Source organism: Haemorhous mexicanus, chromosome 4 (genome assembly GCF_027477595.1).
Source record: "Haemorhous mexicanus isolate bHaeMex1 chromosome 4, bHaeMex1.pri, whole genome shotgun sequence".
In the NCBI taxonomy this organism is placed as follows: Eukaryota; Metazoa; Chordata; class Aves; order Passeriformes; family Fringillidae; genus Haemorhous; species Haemorhous mexicanus.
Window position 1 is genome coordinate 20003386 of NC_082344.1, and position 20668 is coordinate 20024053.

Here is a 20668-nt window from a genome sequence, read left to right on the forward strand (position 1 = left end):
CAACCTGCTCCCAGTCAGATGTGAAAGGCAGACCCAGACACAGCCTCCACTGGACTTCTCGGGGCTGGGTGCCTGCCTGGGTTCCACCTGGTCCCGCTGAAGCCAACTGCTGACCCCACCCTGGCACCGGCTGTGTGCTGCACTTACCTCTCTGAACATGTCTTACTGCCTTCCCACATGGCAGGGCAGATTTCCTGTTTTCATACATTGCCTTGTCAGCCCTAATCAGTGTCAATAGGTTATGGTGTCTTTTGTGCTGGCGGCGTCAGCCCTGACAGGAAAGAACTTTTAATCTCTTCCCTCACACCGAGCCATGAGAAGCTGCAGGCGCTCCCAGACATAACTCCCTTGGCTCCTCTCCGAAAAATTCTCTCAAGCACTCGGTTGCTTAGCAATATTTGCCTTCCCCCTGTACGGTTCAAATTGGCAACATCTGTCCCTTTGGCACTTTCCACTTGTGCAAGAAACAGTGTGGAGAGTTTCAAAAATCTACAGAGAGGTTGGTGGAGGATGATTCGCGTGAGCCATCAGAGCTGCTTTGGCATTTTATTGCTGGTTTATTTCCAGCCTGGATAGAAAATGTGGCTTCTTCCAAAGAAGATGCACACAAGGGAAAAATCCTCTTTTGCATCCAGTGGGACTGACCTGTTAAATCAAATACAAGTAGCTTTTTCTGTTTACATAACTACACCCACATGCTCTGGCTTGGTTTAGCTGAAAAACCCAAACAAAACACAGCATGACATACAATTTTTTCCTGTCAACTGGGATGGACTGTGACTTCTCCTAGGACATTGCATGCTCATCAAGTGAGAGAAAAAACAAGAGAAGCCAAAATGTGTTTATGCATTTAAAAATGCAAAAGCTGTGTGCTATCCTGACCTCATAACCACTAGTCAAACCCCCAAACTGCCTGTGGTCCATGCAACCATCCCAAGGGGCAGCGATCAAGGTCATTGCCTCTGGATGTACCTGCAACCCAGCAAATGAGGGGAACAAGAAATTAAAATAATGTAAGAGCATAAAAAATACCAGCTGTTTTCACTTCTGAGAGCCAAAAGGGAACATGGAGAAGACCCAAGTGAAAGGATTTGTCTTTGGGCACTTGGTATGACCATGAGCAGCAGAGAATCCCACAGTAAACCTTCCTCTGGCTGCAATTCATTTCTGCTCACACCACAACGCCCAAGGATTGTGAGAAAGGCCTTGGCCAGCACAGCTTCAGACATTTACATGCAAGTTGTTAGGGAAGCCTACCAAAAATGACAGATTCAGCACTTTTGGTGAGGTTGAAGTTTACTTTTTTTACCTTTAAAACTTTTCGTATCCAAAACAGTCAGAAAAAGTAACAATCCTCATTCATGTTTGATCTGCTTCTTTAGCAGTCACACACCAGCAGCAAGACGAATTGACACAATACCTGTGGGGAAGCATGGAAACACTTCTCCAATCACCTAAGGCACTTCTGATTATAAAAAGGGCAGCAGAGGTGACACAGAAGTAACACCTTGTTACCTGTCTTGGTGCAAAGCAAGGAAAATAAAATAGTCAAAAAAGGACTACAAGGGGTGAGGGGAAAAAAAAACCCAAACAAAGCACAATCTCCCTCATATTCAGTAAATGAGAAATACATAAAAGATTGGTAGAAAGATGACAGTAGCTTAATCATTACATAAGGCCAGCAGTGCTGCATATGTCTTTAAAGATCTTCATTTTGAAAAGATGCAGAATTAAAACAATATATTTATTCCTATTTTACAGGGTTCACCTGTCTGACAGCTTCTGCCAGTAGAAAAACTCAGGTGCCATGAAGAGAAGTCCAGTGAAAAATTATCTACCTCAAACAGACTTTTTATATATTTGCCATCCAAACATCTTTGCAGGTATTTAGTAATTTCTATTTACTATATAATAACCACATTTTAATTGGTGAACATTGATAAATGTTTACAGAGGAAAACACAGCTCAATGACAGCAAGGATAATACAGTGTTACCAAAATGACTTAACACATCTGGGCTGCTTCACTGTTGCTTAGGGTTTCTAAATTGGCTGCTTCCCTATTTGCTTCCCAGTTCACAGGCAGGAGTGTCTGATGAGACCTCATTACACAAGGTGGAATTTTCCCAAAAATATTGGGAAAACAAAGCCAAATCTTCAATGAGCATCAAGGGCCATGCATTCCTCCATACACCATGCCCTTAATAATGCTTGAGGATTTATAAACACTCTCCCTCCAAACAGCCTGGCTGCTTCATCCCCTGCTGTCAAACTGATTCCCTTTCACACATCACAGTCTGTGTCAATGGAGGCAATACAAGGGTCTTTGTTGGTTCTGCAGCCCTCCTAGAGACATGGAGAGGGAGAAGAGCTTTAAAAGCATCCTTGTTTAGGTGCTGGAGAAGAGAAAAAACCTGGCACATGAAGAGAAGGGGTATATCCAAGCTTCTTCATGTGTTCTATATTTTTAAGCCTTCTCACAACAAATTTGGAAAGTTGCCTTAAAGGGACAGTGATGACATTTGAAAGTGAAAGCTTTGATTTGGGGAAGAGGGGAAAGAGCTGTTCAGTGTCTCTGTGAATGCAAAGTCAGTCGCTGCACTGCTATCCACTGTGGATTCATTCACTCTGCAGTGAAACTGTATGTCTATTTGGCCTAGAAGGCTGAACTTTTCAGTGTTCCCATGAGCAGGAGCTGTCAATAATAAATTCACAGCTGCAGGTAAAATGTGCCTTAGAAATTCAATTAACCAGAACACATGTTGAGGAAATGGCTTTCCTAAGTCATGTCAAGGGAGATGACAGGAAAAACTGTATTTGGCATGTGGCTGTTCAGTAAAGTGGGGCCAAACAGTTCAGGGAAGAGGAGGGAAGAATAGCAGAGTTTCTGCTAGTCTAGACCTATTCACTGTCAGGGTTGTTGCAGGGCAAGAGCCTACCCACAGCTCCTGTTTCACCAAGAACTAAAGAGGGGGACAGACAACAGACCCCCAAGCAGCCTCTCTTGTACAGGACATCCAGCACACAGGCCACATATCCAGGGGTGCCACCTCACTGTTTCTTCCTTTTCTCCCTCCAGGCTTCAGCCCAGGAGGGCTCTATTATCAAAGAGATGCTCATCACTAAGACCAAACAAAGGTAAGAAAATGTGAAAATGACAAGACTGAAAAAAAGCAGAAATCAAAGTAATGTATTTTTCACTAGAGCTTACAGACCCATCATCCAAAATGCCTGTATTCCTCCCTGCCTATGCACAGAAAACAATCAGGGGCTACAGCCCAAAGATCCCTACTGCAAAGCAGGATCATTCAGCATATTCACAAAAAAGGTTCCTCTATCAGGTTCAAAATGGACCAAGCATATAATTAAAACCAGGGTCCTGGCTTGTGCAAAAACTTTTATTTTGTTATCTTCAATTCCCTTTTTATTGTGTTGTTACTTTGCCACCGACAAAACAGAAGGAGCATGAGCAATGTTACTGCTGCACTAGCAGCTGTAGGATTTTCATGGGCATTTGGACTCAGACTCACACGCTCAACAGAAAGTGAGAAAAAGCACACAGCATCATATCTAATGCTGCCCTATCAAAATTCATATTAAATCAGAGTTACACGAGACGACGGAAGAAGCATGGGGATGGGAAAAGAGATAAGACAATAAAAAAGATAAGACAATAAGATAAAGTAGAAGGTGATGCCCTGCACTGCTTTCTTTCCCTCCCAGGAGTAAAATCTGGTTAAGCAAATAAGGTAATGTGACCTCAGTGAACTTCCTGTTTTGAGGTGTGATGTGCAATGCCAAACCTACTTGGTAGCAAATAAAGTCTCTGAGCATGAAAGTATTTTCACAACTTCTCAGCAATGTCATTTTGACAGTTTCCTCTCATTTCCCACAAGATACTGCCTACAGCCATTTGCAGTTGATCCACACCCTTTTCCATGAAAAACAGACTGCACCCACACTCTCTTTTCATTACACAGGTGGCAAAATACAATTTGAAACGATCTCCATAGCTCTCCTTGCCCAGCTGCCTTAGGACTATGGGATCCTAAATCCCATAGGGCATAGCAATAACATCAGGGCTGAAGGATAAGCACAGTAAAACCCCAAAACGTACCAGGGGACCAAGTGCCTTTGAGCTCACAGGAGGCCAAGTCCCAAGGCCGGCAGAGTCAGTGTGCTGGTCCCTTGGCACAGCTGAAACTGGGCTTCAAAGAGGAACAGGAAAAGGAGCTGCATTTGCTGAACAACACATGTACAATGCTGCTTCTCCTCTCCCACTGCTTTACCTGCTTTCTGCCTCCATCCCACATGACAAATCTGAGAGGTAGTCTTGGGTGAGCAAAAACAGATGGAGTACAACAAGGAAACTTGCAATATCAAGTCATACTTTCCTGTGGGTCCACAGTGAGATTTTACAAACTTACAGAGGAGAATCTGTGCTGTTCCCAGCCACAAAACCCAGGTGACCACAGAATCCACTGCACTGCTGGCTGTCCATATTCAGTGAGGATTTGGGGCCTCCACCCACCACCACTCAGAGTCCTGACACTCTGCATCAACACTTGATCTTCTCACCATAACATTTCCCCCTTCTTTTTAACAAGCCTTAGAGGAAAACAAAAATTATGGGCACAGAAGCAGGTTTGAACCATAAAACCTGCTGCAGCCTCACTGAGAAAACAACAGAAAAATCACAGAAAGTGTCACATTTTGACCATTCAAACAGGTATCTCACACCCAGGTCAACCTCAAAATGCACCTTCCAACAGGGTAACACACACACAGCCATCACTGCTTCTGGCAGTCACTGCAATTTGATGACCTGTTCTCCCACAGCCAAACTTACCCTGCTCCAACAGACATCACCAAAAATTACACTTACCTCTATGGGCTCAGAAGGGGTTTCAAATTTGGATAGTTCTGCTTTGGCTTTTGCCTTCAAATCTGACAGATCTTCATCAGTCTCTTCCTTGGGCTCAGAAAGGGTTTCCAACTTGGATAGTTCAGCTTTAACTTTTGCCTTCAAGTCTGAGACATCTTCATTGGGTCCTTCATGGTATTCCTCCAGGAGAGGTTTGAGCTCCAGGGATTCAAATGATGCCTGATCTTGGCCATCCATGGGTCTGACATAGGCAGTTGGTTTCTGCTGCATTGCACTGGCTTTCAATGTCAAAGAAGTGGGAAAAGTCTGAGAGGAAGGCTGAGTGGTGCTGGTCAAGGTAACGGCTGGGCTGTCCCGACTTTCCTTCTCCTGCGATCCCGTCACCAAGTCCTGTAATGATTTGGTTTGACTGTAGGTTGACCCATGACTTTTGCTGCTGTTCTGTGACCTGGAATTGATATGCTGGCTGGAATGTAGAGGTGACAGGGGTGCCACGGGAGAAGACAACAAACATGGCAGGAACGGGGAAAGCGCCAGAGGGGAGGCCTGCAGGCCGTGAGCTCGACTTTCCCCGCTGCCAGGCTTGCCATTGTGGCTGTGGGGAAAACCTGCCTGAGTGTCCCGGCCACCACGGCCATGCTCCTGGACGCGGCTGCGAGCGCTGGGTAAGCTGCAGCTCTTGCTGTGCAAACCCAAAGCTGGTTCTGTTCCTGACTGTGCCTTTTGGTAGTGACTGGAGTGGCTTGGAGGACGAGGGGGTACAGCCATGGGTCCCACGGGTGGACGGCGGGTCAGGTGCTGGAATGAAGATGGCAATGTACGGATGGCCTTGTCAGGCTGCCCGGGGGGAAACTGAGGGGCAATGCTCTTTGGAATCCCTATAAGGTTTTGACAAGATTTGTTGCTCATGAACTCCTTGACCTCCTCATAATTGCCCAGCATGTTTTGAATTCGGCTTGACAACTCATCTCCTTTATTAGTCTGCAACAGAAGAACAAAGAGGTAGACATTTCAAAAGCCCCCCAAGAGATCCAGCTCAGGAAGAGACATTCTTCAGGATCTTAACTTAATCACCACACACCACCATGAGTGAAGTTAGGTAAGCTCATCTTGATCCTGCAAATCTCTCCAAAGCAGATGGGACTGCTTGAGCCGCTACCAAGCCAAGCTTAGGGCACCTGCAGCCTCCAGGAGTGCTAACATCAGATTCATTTGTTACACCCAGAGCTGCAGACAGACAGGCAGCCAAGCTACTCCTGAGCACCCTCCCTCAAACTACAGGAGGCCAGCCTGAAGTCCATGCTGCTCTTGCACAACCAGAAGAGATTCAAGCACATACTCTGAGGAACTGAAATTAAAACAGATAGGAAGATGCCGTGTTTATTTATCATGCTCAAGTCTGCTACACCCTATGCAGAGCCACAGCTCTCCTCTTCCACCCCAACCTTCTTTCCTCCTCTCTTCCCCTCCCAGACCCCCGTACCATTACCTTGTAGGGCTCTGCAAAGAGGGGAGTTTTCTCAGAGAAGTGTTTTCTGTCTTCCAGAACCTCCTGACTCCGTCTCTCTTTCTCTCGAATCCGCAGCAAGTTTCTGTCCTCATTGCACAAGCTTTAGGTAGGAGAGAAAGGAAGGATGATTAACATGGTACACCAGTGCTATCAACAAGTATCTACTCTGTACAGAACCCCTGGTTTCAGACAATGACATACATCCAGAATGAAAGCAACTTTGAAATCCATAGGATGGTTACAGCTGACAAATCAGTTACATCAAGAATTTGCTGCACAACATAGTAATGTGGCACACAAGGTATATGCATCCTTCACAGTGATTTCTACTCCCGATACCATCCTTCAAGAACAGTGGGAAGGAAGCTATCCATCCATTTCATTGTGAAACAAATTGAGGAGCAGTCAGTGGGGTGACAAGCACGCCAGCTGGTAAATCTATTTGCAACAATAACTGTGAAAAACTAACAAACATTCTTGTTGTTCAGACTTCCACCCCAACTCTTCACCCAGGAGTAAAAGAATCCATTATTTTGAAGGTGTTGCCACTTTTAAAGAATGAACTTCGCCTACTTGACAAAAAACAAGGCAAGGCTACTTGGCAATAAACAGGCTTGAAAGCTGCTCACCAGGAAACCCATGCAGTTGCATTTAAAGCAATCACATAAACATATTTAGAAAGGTCTCAGAAATTCAGAAAACACCAGGTCAAATCCCCCTGTTCCTCCTCAACCACATCTGCATGCACTCAACTCCAGCAGCCCACACCAAAGGACCAATAAATCTGTGTCACATGCACAGCAGAAAGAAAGACTTCATGGAAAGCCAGATCGTTTAAACTACACCTTGCCTGTGAAATTCTACTGCAAAACAAGGGAATCTCTTGCTCTCATCTTTATAGACACTGGGGAAGGAAAAGCATGCAGGCATCTCTCTCCTGCCCTATTTCTACTCTACTGCACAGTCTACTGTATACATATAATTCCTATATTCCTCTTCATACTTGCAAATTCCCAAGCGTCTGCTTTGCAAGGAAGAGCCTTGTCCTCCCCACCAGTGACATCTTCCCAAATGCTACATCAATAGCCACCTACTGAAAGTTTAATCATCCCTAGAGGAGAGGCAGAAGACTGGCTTTGCTGGAGCAGTTAACCAAGAGGTCTGACTGCTGCAGAGGGGGTTTCCTGACTCAATGGGAGCTCTGGAAAATGATGCTGACAGATGGCAAATTTCTATATACGGAACTGCAGTAAGGATGCACTAAGGCAGAAAAACACATTCAGGGGTAAGACTGTGCACGTTTAGCATAGTTTCCAACTTTGCTAGTGTCAAGCTGTTTCCAAATATAGCAAAACAGAAGTGTCCAGTAATAGCTATGTACCCTACTCCTGCAAACAATTTTAAACATTCATAAAAGAAAAAAGAAGAAAGCAGGAATCACTTACCACTGCTTCAGTAAATACATACAATGCTTCTGTAATAAGTTGTATAATAGAACCATTTCCCCTGTACATCTAATGTAATTTTGCATGTCAGCAATTTCCTATCTATAAGCAGTTAGTTGGGCAGTTGCACTGTGTGTACCAGAACAGCTTTGTGCAGTCAGGTGTGGGAAACACCAACTGCAAAACACAAAAACTTAAGAAAAATAAGGCAAACTAGAAGCAATATTGGCTAGATTTACTATCTATCTAAAATGGTATGCTTGCAAATGATTTTTTTAAAGTGAATGTGCTTCACAAAAAAGCAGGCCACATATTATGACCCTGAAAATTGCTTTTTACTAAAACACTGTGCTTACATCCATGTGGATTACGGATGTCCTTCTATTTCTAGGCTGGCAAGCACCCAAACTCAGAGTAATCTAGTTGTTTTGCTCAGAGCTTCTGATTACATTCAAACAAAAGGAAAACCCTAAACCACTTGAGTCTCTCACAACAATAATATTTATGATATTATTGTGAGAAGTTCTTATATGTACCCGGACACTGAATGTAAAGTAACTTATGTGCTGCTTGCTGCAAAGACAGCAGCTGTAATACCTCTAAAGGCCTTTTCTTTCCCTGAACCCTCCTTGACCCCAAGCTCTCTTCCCAGCAATAAATTCTTTCTAAAGAGTGTGGAGGGGGGGTAGAGGGGAAGGGCAGGGACACTGCCTATTTGCCATGGTGCCAGTTGCTGAAGGTTTAAGAGGAGACAAAGGCGCCTGCTCGGGAACCTCCCAGCGGACAGGGGTACTCACCCACGTACGGGAGTACCGGGCACTGCTCAGTCTTCAATACCCTCCCCGGGTACCGCGGCCCCGGCTGCTGGCCATACACAGCCAGCTGGCCCTGCAGCCAGGCCAGGGGTCACTCCCCTCCCCTTTGCTGCTTGGAATCACTATCCACCCCCTGCCTCCCTGTCTGAATCAGGTCAATGTAATTTTCATTCCGAGTTTTTCTCCAGCTTCATTGAGCAGAAGGAGCTACAGTTTCAAAAGCAAAAGCATAAGGGGAAAAAACACTAAGTAGCTAACTTATTTAATAATGCAGTTGAGAGCAGCAGCCTTCCCTTCTCTAAGCTGCAGACAAGACCTTAAACTGCCTGAAGACAAGAGCTAAAACCCCTTCCAATTCTATTTTGTTATTTAGGTGTCATGAAAACCTTTTGAAAACCTGGGCTATGCTGTAACTCACACGGCAGCTCCCTAAGGTCAAGTGTCAGGAAGCCAGGCAGAAAGCCTCTGAGAACCACAGTCAGCTCAGGCCCTGTGTGGCCCCGTGCCAAGAGGAGAGGAGGTCTCCATGTCCTGCCAGGCGCCAGCAAGGAAACCCATGCGGAGATGCCGTCTGCCAGGATCCGGCGCACGCACAGCCCCAGCTCCGCTACTGCCCAAGCTGCGGGGAGAGCCCCAACTCCTGCTCTTCAGGAACCTCTTCAGACTCACAGCTCTGACACTCAGATTTTCCTAAAATGAGAACTCAAGAAAAACCTCAAAACGATCCCCAGGCTCTTCCTTGCTGGTTTGCAGAAATGCTTTGGGAAACTGGACCTCAAGGCTTGGCATCAACACACCAAGCACATGGAAGCCTGGGATTTAGGGGATACATGCACAAATCACCCCCACCCCCCAAAAAACCAAAACAGTGCTTTGATACAGACTGAAACAGTACAATTCTGCTAGGCTCAAAGCAGCCCAAGGTGAAGGCACGGCACTGGCTCCCATAACAAGGGATTTGGTTCAGGAAGTTCAGCAAAGCACACGCCCTGAGCTGCAACATCATCCAGACTTCGGTCTGTAACAGAAGCCATAAAATGCCGACGTGCTCTGAAGCTGCTCTCAGTGACATGCCACCCCTTACAACATAGGTTCAAATGCTGATATGTGACAATCCAGACCATGACAACATTTTCAAAAAATAGACTGGTGCAGGAAGAAATTCTGCCTCTGTCCTGTGTGCTCTCCAAGTGAAAATGAAATGAAAATAAAAATCAGCTTTAATTGTAATAATATCTAGTACCGGCTCCCAAAAGGACTTATCCAGGAGCAAGGAAGGAAAGTGGAAAAAGGCTAAAAAGCAAACACACAGAAAACACTCACTTCCCTCTCAACATGCAGAACGTCTTCCTCTGAAACACTGAGACACAACATTTCATTTTAGTACAACTGCAGGAAAACACAAATTCATTGAAGCTGTTTTGTCATTAAGATTGATTCTTTTTTTAATGTGAGAAAATGCTGATCGTGACTGAGAGATGTATTTTTGCTTAAGGTTAAGACACATCATCCCCGAAAACAATTAAACAGAGATCACAAGGATGTATCACAACAGCCTTGCTGCAGCACCCCAGTTCGGTTCCTATTAAAATATCCACAGAAGAATTACCACAACTTATAGAGCCAAGATCACGTCTGCAAAGATTAAATATTCAGTTTCATTCATCAGTCCATCAGCCTGAAAAGAAATGTGGATAAAGTCATGGCACAGAAAGCTCCTGAGCATCACAGCTGTGCTCAGCACTCACACTGGTGTCACCTACACAGCCTGACAGTGAGTGCAACACAAGATGATGGAAGGACAACACTACAGCTAATAACAAACAGCATCAAAAACTCCCTGTCCCAACCTTTGCTTCCTTTCCTTTATGGACACATCAACAAGTTATGACTTGCTGAATCTTTTAAGTTCTGTTTCACATCAAACACTATTTCTCAGAAAATACACAGTTTGAGCATACACAAATGGTAAAAGAAAAACATAGGGTAGAAGTACAATGGTTAGTCAATTTTCTGCATCGTCATCAATCAGCTTTGGTATGTTTCCCAAAAATACATATCTTCACACTAAAGTGATATGAATTGGAATTAGCTTTTCAAGATTTTGCTTTCTCTAAGCTCATCAACTCATCGCATCTATCCAGCCCTGTTTACTGACTATATGACAGGGGCATCAGACCCACTGAGCAAGAGATAAAGGCCTCACAGCCCACCTGTTTATCTACAATGACTGTAAGAAACCTCCTGTCAAATATTTTTGGACAAAAAATGTGTTCCAAGAAAATGTAACACTGCTGCAACCTTTCCTTCAAAGCATATGGAAAAATGATCCTGAATACACCTCTTTTTATGTTTTAAACACAGAGCCCTCACAAAAAAAAATAAAATTGAAGCAGAGAAGGCTGGGATGTTGTAACAGGCAGAAGGGAACTGCCACTTTGCTTAAGTAGAAGCTAAGTCGGCCTTTGCCAGAAAAAAAAAAAAAAAAACAGTTCTACTTTTGTAACATTAATCATCTTCTCACTCAGCCTCTCCTATGGTAATCTTTGGGTTCAAATTCTTACTTATTTGTTTCCTCCCACTGTTGCCAAGTTTAAAATTATATTCATTACTCAGCCATTAAAAGGCTTTTGCTTCCTTTCAGCATCAATAGGCCTTTGATCATCAAGCAGTTCCCAGGAGTAAGCCTGATCTTTTCCTAAGAACTGAGCCCCTGCAGCGCCCAGTGACTTTTGCAGGAACTGGGAACTCTCAGATGTTCTTCAAACATGACAGATCCTTCATAGACTGAACTTAAACCCCGGTGCAAATGGCTATGCACTTAAAAACACACCCCAAGATTTCTCCGCCTGTGGTTCACGAACCACTGAAATCTCAAAAGAGGAAAAAGCAGATTTGTCAAAAGATGCAAATAACTGACAGTAACAACCCTTTTCGTGCCTACTCAAGAAAGGCAAACAAGTGAAAAGTTTATGACTTGGACTTTCCCTCACCCTGAAATGTTTAAAATTTATTATTTAGTCATAAACTGCCACGTACAACAGCAACTTAGGAAATCTGTAAAAATCTGACAATTATAGAGCACATAACTATGGTGCCATAGTCAAGACCGGCACAAATCAAGAGGCAGTATCTGCACGTGTGTTGCTGCAGAAATGAAGTCTCTAAAGTAACCCGGGCTTTCAGCCTCTCCCCATGTAGGTGACGTTAATAGAACAGTCAGAAAAGGTGTTAATAATAAGTTAGAAGGGGAACACGAAAGCTGTCATTCTCCATTTAAATGCAAATATATTAGAAGGGCTTTTAAGAAGGTGTGATTGTGTGAAGTGTAATTACAAGGAAAGCAGACAAGGAGTTGATGAATTTAAGGCTTTGTTTGTTCTGGATGTGGCAGGCAAAGCAGGAAATGTGAAAAATTTAAATCACCGGGTATGTGCAATGAAAAATCCTGACCACTTCGCCTGTGCAAGGCAGCAGGCTCAGGCAAACATCCCTAGATTTCCTCCAGCCACGTGAGTGGTCTGACTGCCATTCAGCCCTGAAGGCATGCGTGTCTCTGTGGGTAGGTGAGTAAAGATCTGCAACTACGATGCTATTTCAGTGATCGGGTATGCAAGAAAGAATCCAAGCTGCTGGCGCCTTGGCTGCGGCTGATGGAGCAGCTCTAGAAGCGCAGCCTCGGATGGGACCCGAGCCCAGGACGAGTTCCCCAGATTTTAAGAGCCCTCTCATAGCTGCACAACAGGCAGCCTTGATTGCGGTGACCCAACCGCAACCGTGACAAGACCGAACTTCCATGTGAGCAGCATTTGCAGGCAAGAGGAGCCCATCCATGTCTCTTCTCACCTCATCAGCAAGGATCAAAAAGATACCTTTGTCAGGATACAGATAAAACAGCTGCCCCAATGGGTTTATTTTGCAGAGGTGACAGTGAAAAATAAGTTATTCTAAACTTCACTCTCTGTATCAAAATGGGAAGCATCAGTTTGTCTACAGCGCTCTGTTGCACAGCTGAGCAAACATTTTCACACAGCCCCAAGTGCCTCCTCGCACAGAGGACCCAGGGCCAATCTGGTCAGGCTCAGCTGGTACACCCAGATCCCTCTGACAGCGAGCTACATCCTGCCTTTGTCTGAGAATCCGCTTACACGGAGAATCGGCATTCCCTGCTAAGCAGATCCTCCTCCAACCGAGAGGGGACTTTGACTCACCCACGATTTTCTCAGAAGTGACCTTTTCCCATTTTTATGGATTTAAAAGTCAGCTGCAGTCACGGAGTCTCTCATCCACAAAATGCAACCTGGCATTATTCCCGACTCGCCACAGGGCAAGCGCAGGGATGCTGGCACAGCAGGGTCACCAGCCCTGTGCCCCAGCCGCTGTTGCACAACTGCTCCAGCGGCACCTTCCCTACCTCTGCAGCACCTGGAGCTTGCTGCGAGCTGGATTTTTCCCTTAATGAAAAAGGAGGTAAAGCACTTTGCGACTGCCGTGAACTGTGCATGTAGACTTGAACTCACACGTGGCCACGTCAGAGCAGCACGGTGGCAATTTGGATTAAGTTAGCGTTCAGGTAGTAGGCAGGCAGCAAGAAAAATTAAGATGAGTACACCCATTAGAGACTCAGCTTGACACATTCTGCTCTCCACCAGGAGTGACAGCACCTGGAACACCTCCCACTACTTGGGAATGGACTGCCCTGCAGCAGTACTCCCTCCCGCAGTGCTTCTTCCTCTTGATTATCTCCATGTCACTTACAATAAAAAACATCATGCATTTCTCCTGATTGTTTAAGTCAGTCTGAGACATGTAAACAAATTTAACTCATTGTCTTACAAACCCCAGCTCAGGAAAATTATGTGACTGAAGTAAAATCGGTGGAAAGATGCCAAATCTTAAGTTTTGTTAAGCCTGGCCAGATCCTCCAGCACTCTGCACTTCAGTGCTCGGCTTCAGCTGTTATCTCTAGGCCAAATCTTTCTGGCAGGGCTCTTTAAATCAGCTGCATGAACACAGGAGCAGGGTAACCACCACATGATGAGCAGCAATACTTTCAGATTATGAACATGTGTGCACAACTGCCCAGCACAGGGAGAAGGTGTTCCCCAGTGGAAACAGAGGCAGGATGGTGATATTTTATTAACTCACCCACCACTAGCAAAATATCAGGGTCTCTAATGCTGACAAGGCACACTTGAATAGTCAGAAGTGGTTATCAGCTGCTGCCCGAGCAGTCTGAAGGCTTTCTTCAGTGAAGTGGTGCATGAAATCTCCCACTGTACCCATCTGCCTCTGAATTCCTCATCTCAATGGCAGAAATCCAGCACCTGGGATGAACTGTTGTAGGCTTGCCTGGGAAAATGTATAGGGTACAACCTACATTCTACTTTATATAAAACTTACCCTACCTGTTCATTTGCTTTTGCCTTGAAATACCTTTTATGCTGTTCTTGTTGTTCAATAAAATCAATAGATTTAAAAGCAGCAAGAGAACTGTGCGTTTGCAGTAGTAATGCACAAAAAGCAGAATGTAAAAATGAAATCAGATTTCTATTTCTTTAAAGTATGCTCTAAAACAAGGTTCTTTACTGGCAAACCATGAGAGATTAAGTAAAAAGGCTGTTGCAAACTAGTACTATCTGAAAAGGAACCAAATAATCAAGGGATCAAGAACAAGCATTTTTACCTTTCATATTCATTTCCCAGACCTATTTAAATTTATTTTGTCACACAATTGCAACATTTTGGTTCACACACATTTCCAAACTAGTGGTTATAGAAAATTAAGCCATGCTTGCTTAGACCTACTGTTTCTTCCCACCCAATATCCAAGTATTTTATTCTTCATGTAGCACAGAAGTACTCAGTCAAGCAAAGCCCAATGGTCCCCTCCAACCTAGTTACAGTTTCTCCACATCCTCACAAAAATGATAAAGCTTTGAAAGAACTTTCAGCTAAAAGGCCTTAAGATAAAAAGCAAGTTACAGCAATGTAAAAAAAAAGAAAAATAACAATCCAGATGATATCAGCTGTTAAATTTCAGAAAAGTAATGTTTAATTTTCTATGTCAAATAATTTTTCAAGTTAAATCAAAGATTCAAGTCTTACAATCTATTTTACTATCTTAGTTCTATGAGAGGATACTGAAATGCTTACTGAATGTGCAGGAACTCAATTGCAGTAAATTTTCTATTTTAGGGCTACATTAAAATTATTCAAGTGAACATGTCTTTTGTTCATTGATTTTATAGAATTTCCTAAATGCCACTAAAAAACCCCCAACGCTGCTGTTCTCCACCACAGTAAAAAAAAGAATTTCAACAAGATACACAGTTCATAGAAGAAAACCCGAAATGTTTAGTGAGCAGCTGCTTCATGGGTGTGCATTTTAAATCCCTTCTCATACAACACTTCTCCTCACACAGCTACCATCCCTGCACATCTGGCCAAGTGAATATATCACTGGTTTTTCCCCAGGAGCCTGCTATCAGCTGACCTTGTCCATGCTCTGACAAGCAGCTCCTATTCCATCAGTCACTCTGCCATGTGGTCCACAGGTGCCACAACCTACACGTATTGCCACATTCTTGCTTCACACAGAGCTCAACTTAGCTTGGTTTCCTTCAGCCATCCCCAAACCCCCATTTCTTACAGGGCTGACTTCATCCAGCTTGTTGTAAATGCTGTCAGACAGCTTGAAAGGGCTGGCAGTGAGACCTCTGCAGAGCCCAAGAGCCTTTCATCTCAGATTTCCTGCACAGTCCAAAGGGTCCTCCTTCCTTCCCTCTGTGACCATCCCAGCTGAGGGCCAACACAAGCTCCTGGAGCTACAGCTCAAAGCAGCTCAAAGCCCAGCCCAGTGTAAAATGTAACATCAGCCTGAGAACTTACTCCTTTCCCAACTGCAAACCTGAAGCTATTCAAAGAATTAACTCCACATCAAATGCTATCAGTGGTTTAATTTGCTGTGAGGCATATCAAAAGCAAAACCTGCAAATATGAGCATTTGAAACTGTCTCAGAAATATGGATATGTGCAACTCTGCCTCCTGGATCTTTAATTTCCTGCAGCCTATTAAACACAAGAGCAACTTCATAACATTTCTTGTGACACATTCTTACTGTAAATCCTTCCCAAACAACTGAGTAAATCAAATCTAACATGCTAGGAACAGGATAGTACTGTAACTAAATCGAGATTAAGAAAAGTTAAAAAATATCAAAGAGATTAATTCTTTCATACTTTCATAGGAATTAGCAGCAAACACATCATACATGAAAGAAAGGTCTCCTATCCTTTTGAGTTTTTCACTTACATAACAGCATGTACCAAGTAACAGGTTGGACAAGTCTTATCTGCATAGCAAGGACTACGTGGAAGCATAACGAGATTAGCAATGTTTGTTGAAAAGATCTGTTTATATGCTGAAAAGCCTATTTAAAAACCTTTCCTGCATTCTCTGCCAGATTCTAATTATTCCAGAAGCCTTTTCTAATTTTTTTCATCTATACACAGAAGGGCCTGCTAACTTCCCTATGGTTTCTACCTGTTTTTCCATTGTATTAAGAGGTGCACATGCTCTGTAGCTGACTACCTCTCTGTGCTGGAGTTTCAAACTGCAATCGAATCATCAGCCTGAACAAAGCAGCTCATTGTCATTCTGAAAGAACTTGGCAAGTGTTCAATCTAAGCAAGAGCAATAATCCATGACAGGGTGCATTAGGCAGGTACTGATGCATGCCTAATGCACACTGCAAAGCATATACCTCTCCAAAACACACTCTGAACTATCTTATCTTTCCTTTTTCCTGCTTTTTTAGAATGTTTACATAAGCTGTTACTTTTAGCAACTACAAAAAGCTATCCCTTTAAAGAATAATAATAAAGTGGATACAAGTACTTTGCCACTTCAATTGTGTACACAATTATTCAACATATTTCTGTTTTTCCAATTCAAAACCAAAAAAGCAAACTAAAACAACAACAATAAAAAAATCCAAACCAAAACAAACACAAGCCACTTTTTCACCACATCATCTGCACCTCTGTTTAAAAAGCACCTATTTTTCCTTGGTTCAGGAAGCAGGCTGAGAAACCAGCAAGTGCTCAGCACCACCACCATTAGCCACACTTGCATGCAGGCAGTGGGAACGGCACCCTCTGGCTCGCACCAAATCAACAGCCAGCTCCCGTTCCCACGGGACAGCAGCACGGCTTTGGCACTGCCGAGGCCACTGCAAACACTGGAAATCTCTGAGCTGCCTGCTGCAAGCCTGGTGCTGGGTCTGCATCTGTGTGCGCCTGGCAGAGCCCAGCAGGCACCGGGCATGTCCCAGACCTGCCAAGAAAGGCTTGAGCAGCACAGGGGCTTCTGCAGGCAGGTGAAGTCGGGCATCCTTGCCTAAGGCAGCACCGGCAATCCAGGAACTAAATGTACAAGGAACTACATCTTGGGAAAGGGGAGTGCTGCTGGAAGCCAGCAAGGCCAATTCCAAAGCAATTACCTCGCCTCCCTGAGCAGCACCTGAGTGCTCCTGGAGAACGTGTTCCCTGCTAACCCATTCTGGAAAGCACACAGCTGTACACCACATCAACAGCCAGCTCAATACCCAGCTAAAAGTTGTTTCACCTGCTGCGTCTTAACCTAGGCGAGATATCTGAAGGATGAACAGAGTTTCTCTAAGAACTAATGTATCTTGAAAGGCATTATCATTGACATGATAATGTCAATGTGCCTCTGAGTACATCTCTTTGGCTGCCTAAAAAACATGAGGTATTTTTTGTGAACCACATAACACAGCAACCCCATGATTTTTACAGGGAGGCAGAGGGACAACGTATTTTCTAGCTGAAGTAGTAAACTACTACATACCAGGAGTTATCTGCCAATAATTGGGCAATGTGCTGATTAATACTTTTTCTGGGTTGCCTAAGGACACTGCATGCATGAGTTTCTCGCCACTATTAATTAATCACTCTTTGTGCTTTTTATCCTGGTAGAATTTACATGTTGCACACAGTGAATACCCTGAATGAGGCAATTTTTACCTCCAAAAGCACTTACTATTGTCAGTTTATTTGCCCTGCTTAGCCCGATGCTCAGATTGGCAATAAATCATCATTCTTAGCAGCTGAAGTGTTTAGTGTCTTTCATTCAATATTCTTTCCTCCTCACTGTTCCCCCTGGAAGTACAGTAATCATGTGCTGAATAGTCATTTACAGCACTGCAATTAAGAGATTATTCCATTAGGCTTTGTATTTCTATCCGGTTTTATGTTTCCATTAAAAGCACTTTGTTAAACAATTGAGCAAACAACTTCATGCAACAGCAGGAGCCTCATGAGCTGATGCCTGTCAGGCAGAGCCCAGTGAAGCAGCCCAGGATGGGCAGGAGGTGCTCATGGGTCCACAGAGACCCTCCTCTTAGGCAGGATCTGAAAACCAGGGACAGGATGGGCACTGACTGCTGCCAAGAGAGTGGGTGGAACTGGGGAAGAGTCCTTGACCAGGCACCTGTGAGTGAGTGCATTCCTCTGTAAACACAGCATCATTTCTTGTACCTCTAAGAGCAGAGCAAATTTGTCAAGGAAGTTCTACTTCCATAAAAACTGATCACCTCTTCAAGGAGCAAAACCTGACAGCCAAAGGAAGTCACATCTGCCCAGGCAATGACTGTGGTGATTTCACACCAAGCTTGTGACCAAGGCTGGAAAATCCCACCAAAGTGCCTCAGAAATACACACGAGGAGTTTCACCAGGCACATCCAGCATTCTGCCCACTCAGTGGTGACTCAGGGCACTTCCAGGGAATACACCACCTTCTGATAACGCCCTTCCAAGCCTCTGCCCTTACGACTATTTTCATGGCGCAGCCAATGAGCTCCCGTCCTCAACACCAAGGTGGCAACAGACTTGGAAGTAGAATGAATCAGCACTGCCTCTCCCCGGGGTTCCTCATCTCTGCCCTCCCACGAATGTTTCCGACAGCAGTCACTCCCTGACCTCAGGATGAGCAGGACACCGAGGGACAGAGCAGATGCCCTACAGGAACCACTGCACCAAGCTCCAGGAGAAGGTTTTACATTCTTACATGCAGGCTGCTGGACTTTTTCTCACCCCCTGACTGTCTGCCCAGAGCTACACTCAGAGCCAAGCACACAAAGCTCCTTGAACAACCCGTGTTCAAGCAGGCAGCTTCCCGCATCATCACAGGGATGCACTGACTCAGGATTGCTTCATCTCTCTGTACTCTCTCACTGGCCCCGAAATTCATTAATGAAACATCCACAAACAGAATGAGTAACACCTCCAACAGCAGCTGACACCTCACATAACCCAGGTAACATCCAGCCAAGCCATCTGTAGAAAGCTAGGTATTTTCAAGAAAAATGCAAGTTGATCATAGTAATTTGGAACCACGGGATAACATTCTCCACACACACTTTTTAACACATTCAGTAATTTTTCCATCTTGCCCAATTTCTTGGTTACCACAGTGACTAAATACGGGCTGAAAAAAGAGTAAAATTCTGCCAAACAAAACCTGTTGCAAGTACTTCTGGAAGCCACTTGAAAAAAGGGAGTAAGGAAAGAGTCTCACTATTTACACATTTTTCTATTCTTCTTGAAACTTCCATTAATCCTCAGAACAGCTCTTAGAATCCTTCCCAACTAGCAAATTGTGCCTTAACTCCCCATTTTTTCACTTAACAGCCCTGCTTAGAAATGTGGAGCTTGTAGTAATGCATACAACAGAGAAAGAACACAGGAAACTGTAAGGTTAATACCCTTCCCTTTTCTCCATCTCTTTTTCTGTCACTCCTCAGTTTCAAGCTGTGAATCAGGAATCCATTTTGAGCACTTGCTTATACACATGCAAAACCCATTCTCTGTGTAAAAGCTCCAGGTCAAAAATTCTTTTTGAGCATAAGCTCAAGCAGAGCTCTTTACCAGGAACACCCTTTTGAAGTGGACTTGAAAACTTAAAAGCCAAAGGAAACTAGAAAATTAGATACTAGCATAAATTCCTCTTTTCTCTAAAGTACAACATTGCCTTATAATACACAGTTTAAGTGTCTCAAAAGATGTGGAAGGGGTCGATCAGCTGGAACCCAGTGTACAAGCTGAAGGCTACAATTTGGCCCCAAATGAGGACAGCATAGAAAAACCCAGAGGAACCAATAAAATTTGGAGCAGCAGCTGTAACAACACCTTGTGTGTTCACCCTGCTGAGCCCTGGCACATCAATTCTCACCACTGCCTCAGCTTTCAGCACACCCTTGGCCAGCTGAACTCACACAAACCATTTCAATCCTCCTCTGGTTTCCTATTTTCCATTGAGACTCTGCTGTGTGTAAGCAGGATCCTAGATCTGTATCTAGTCAGTGCCTGCACCTCCCTTGCACTCCCATCTTATTTGCACTCACCCACGTGAAACAGAAGAGGAAGGGGTGAAAGAATAGTTCAAGGGCCTTCTAAGAAAACTGCATGGCTTAATTAAAGACCTTTTAAATGCATCTTATTAACCTCAGCAACTGCTACTGGTTGTTCAGACCTCCCCCTCTCTAGGGGAAAGAAAGAAATACTGAACAAGTAAAACCAAGCCATTATTCACTTGGCAGATTACTGTACACAAACAGCCTTTCAAGCTGTTACATTAAAGTAAACACAGCTTATATCAATATCATCTGTACTTTTCCATCATTAGGCTGCGAGGGAGGAGATGGCCCATTTTCAAGGAAGCAATTTTTACAAAAGGAAACCATTAACTTGATATTTAATCAATGAACGAAGGAACAGGGAAGTGAAGAAGAAATAGCCCAGAAGATGGGGTTGGGACACAGAAGAGAGCTTTCTTCACAATACCTTCTTTTAGATGGCATTTCTATCAGACTTTTTCATGGGGACAGGGGGGAAATTTTAAACAGAATTTAGATGTTTTCTCCTGCTATGGTTGAAAATAGGACCTTTTCTCCTATTTCTACTGTTTTGACTGGCACAAATGACAGCCAA

General features: G+C 44.0%; 1 protein-coding gene across 2 annotated transcripts in view; it reads right to left on the reverse strand.

The window, feature by feature from the left end:
* The window catches only part of AFF1 (ALF transcription elongation factor 1), a 67161-nt gene that overhangs the window by 37803 nt on the left and 8690 nt on the right, over nt 1–20668 (reverse strand). For both annotated transcript variants that reach the window (XM_059844003.1, XM_059844001.1), the window contains exons 2-3: nt 6375–6495; nt 4886–5866 (exon numbers count right to left, since the gene is read on the reverse strand). In XM_059844003.1, coding sequence (XP_059699986.1) covers nt 4886–5866; nt 6375–6495 — 1102 coding nt within the window. The remainder of the gene's footprint in view (nt 1–4885; nt 5867–6374; nt 6496–20668) is intronic.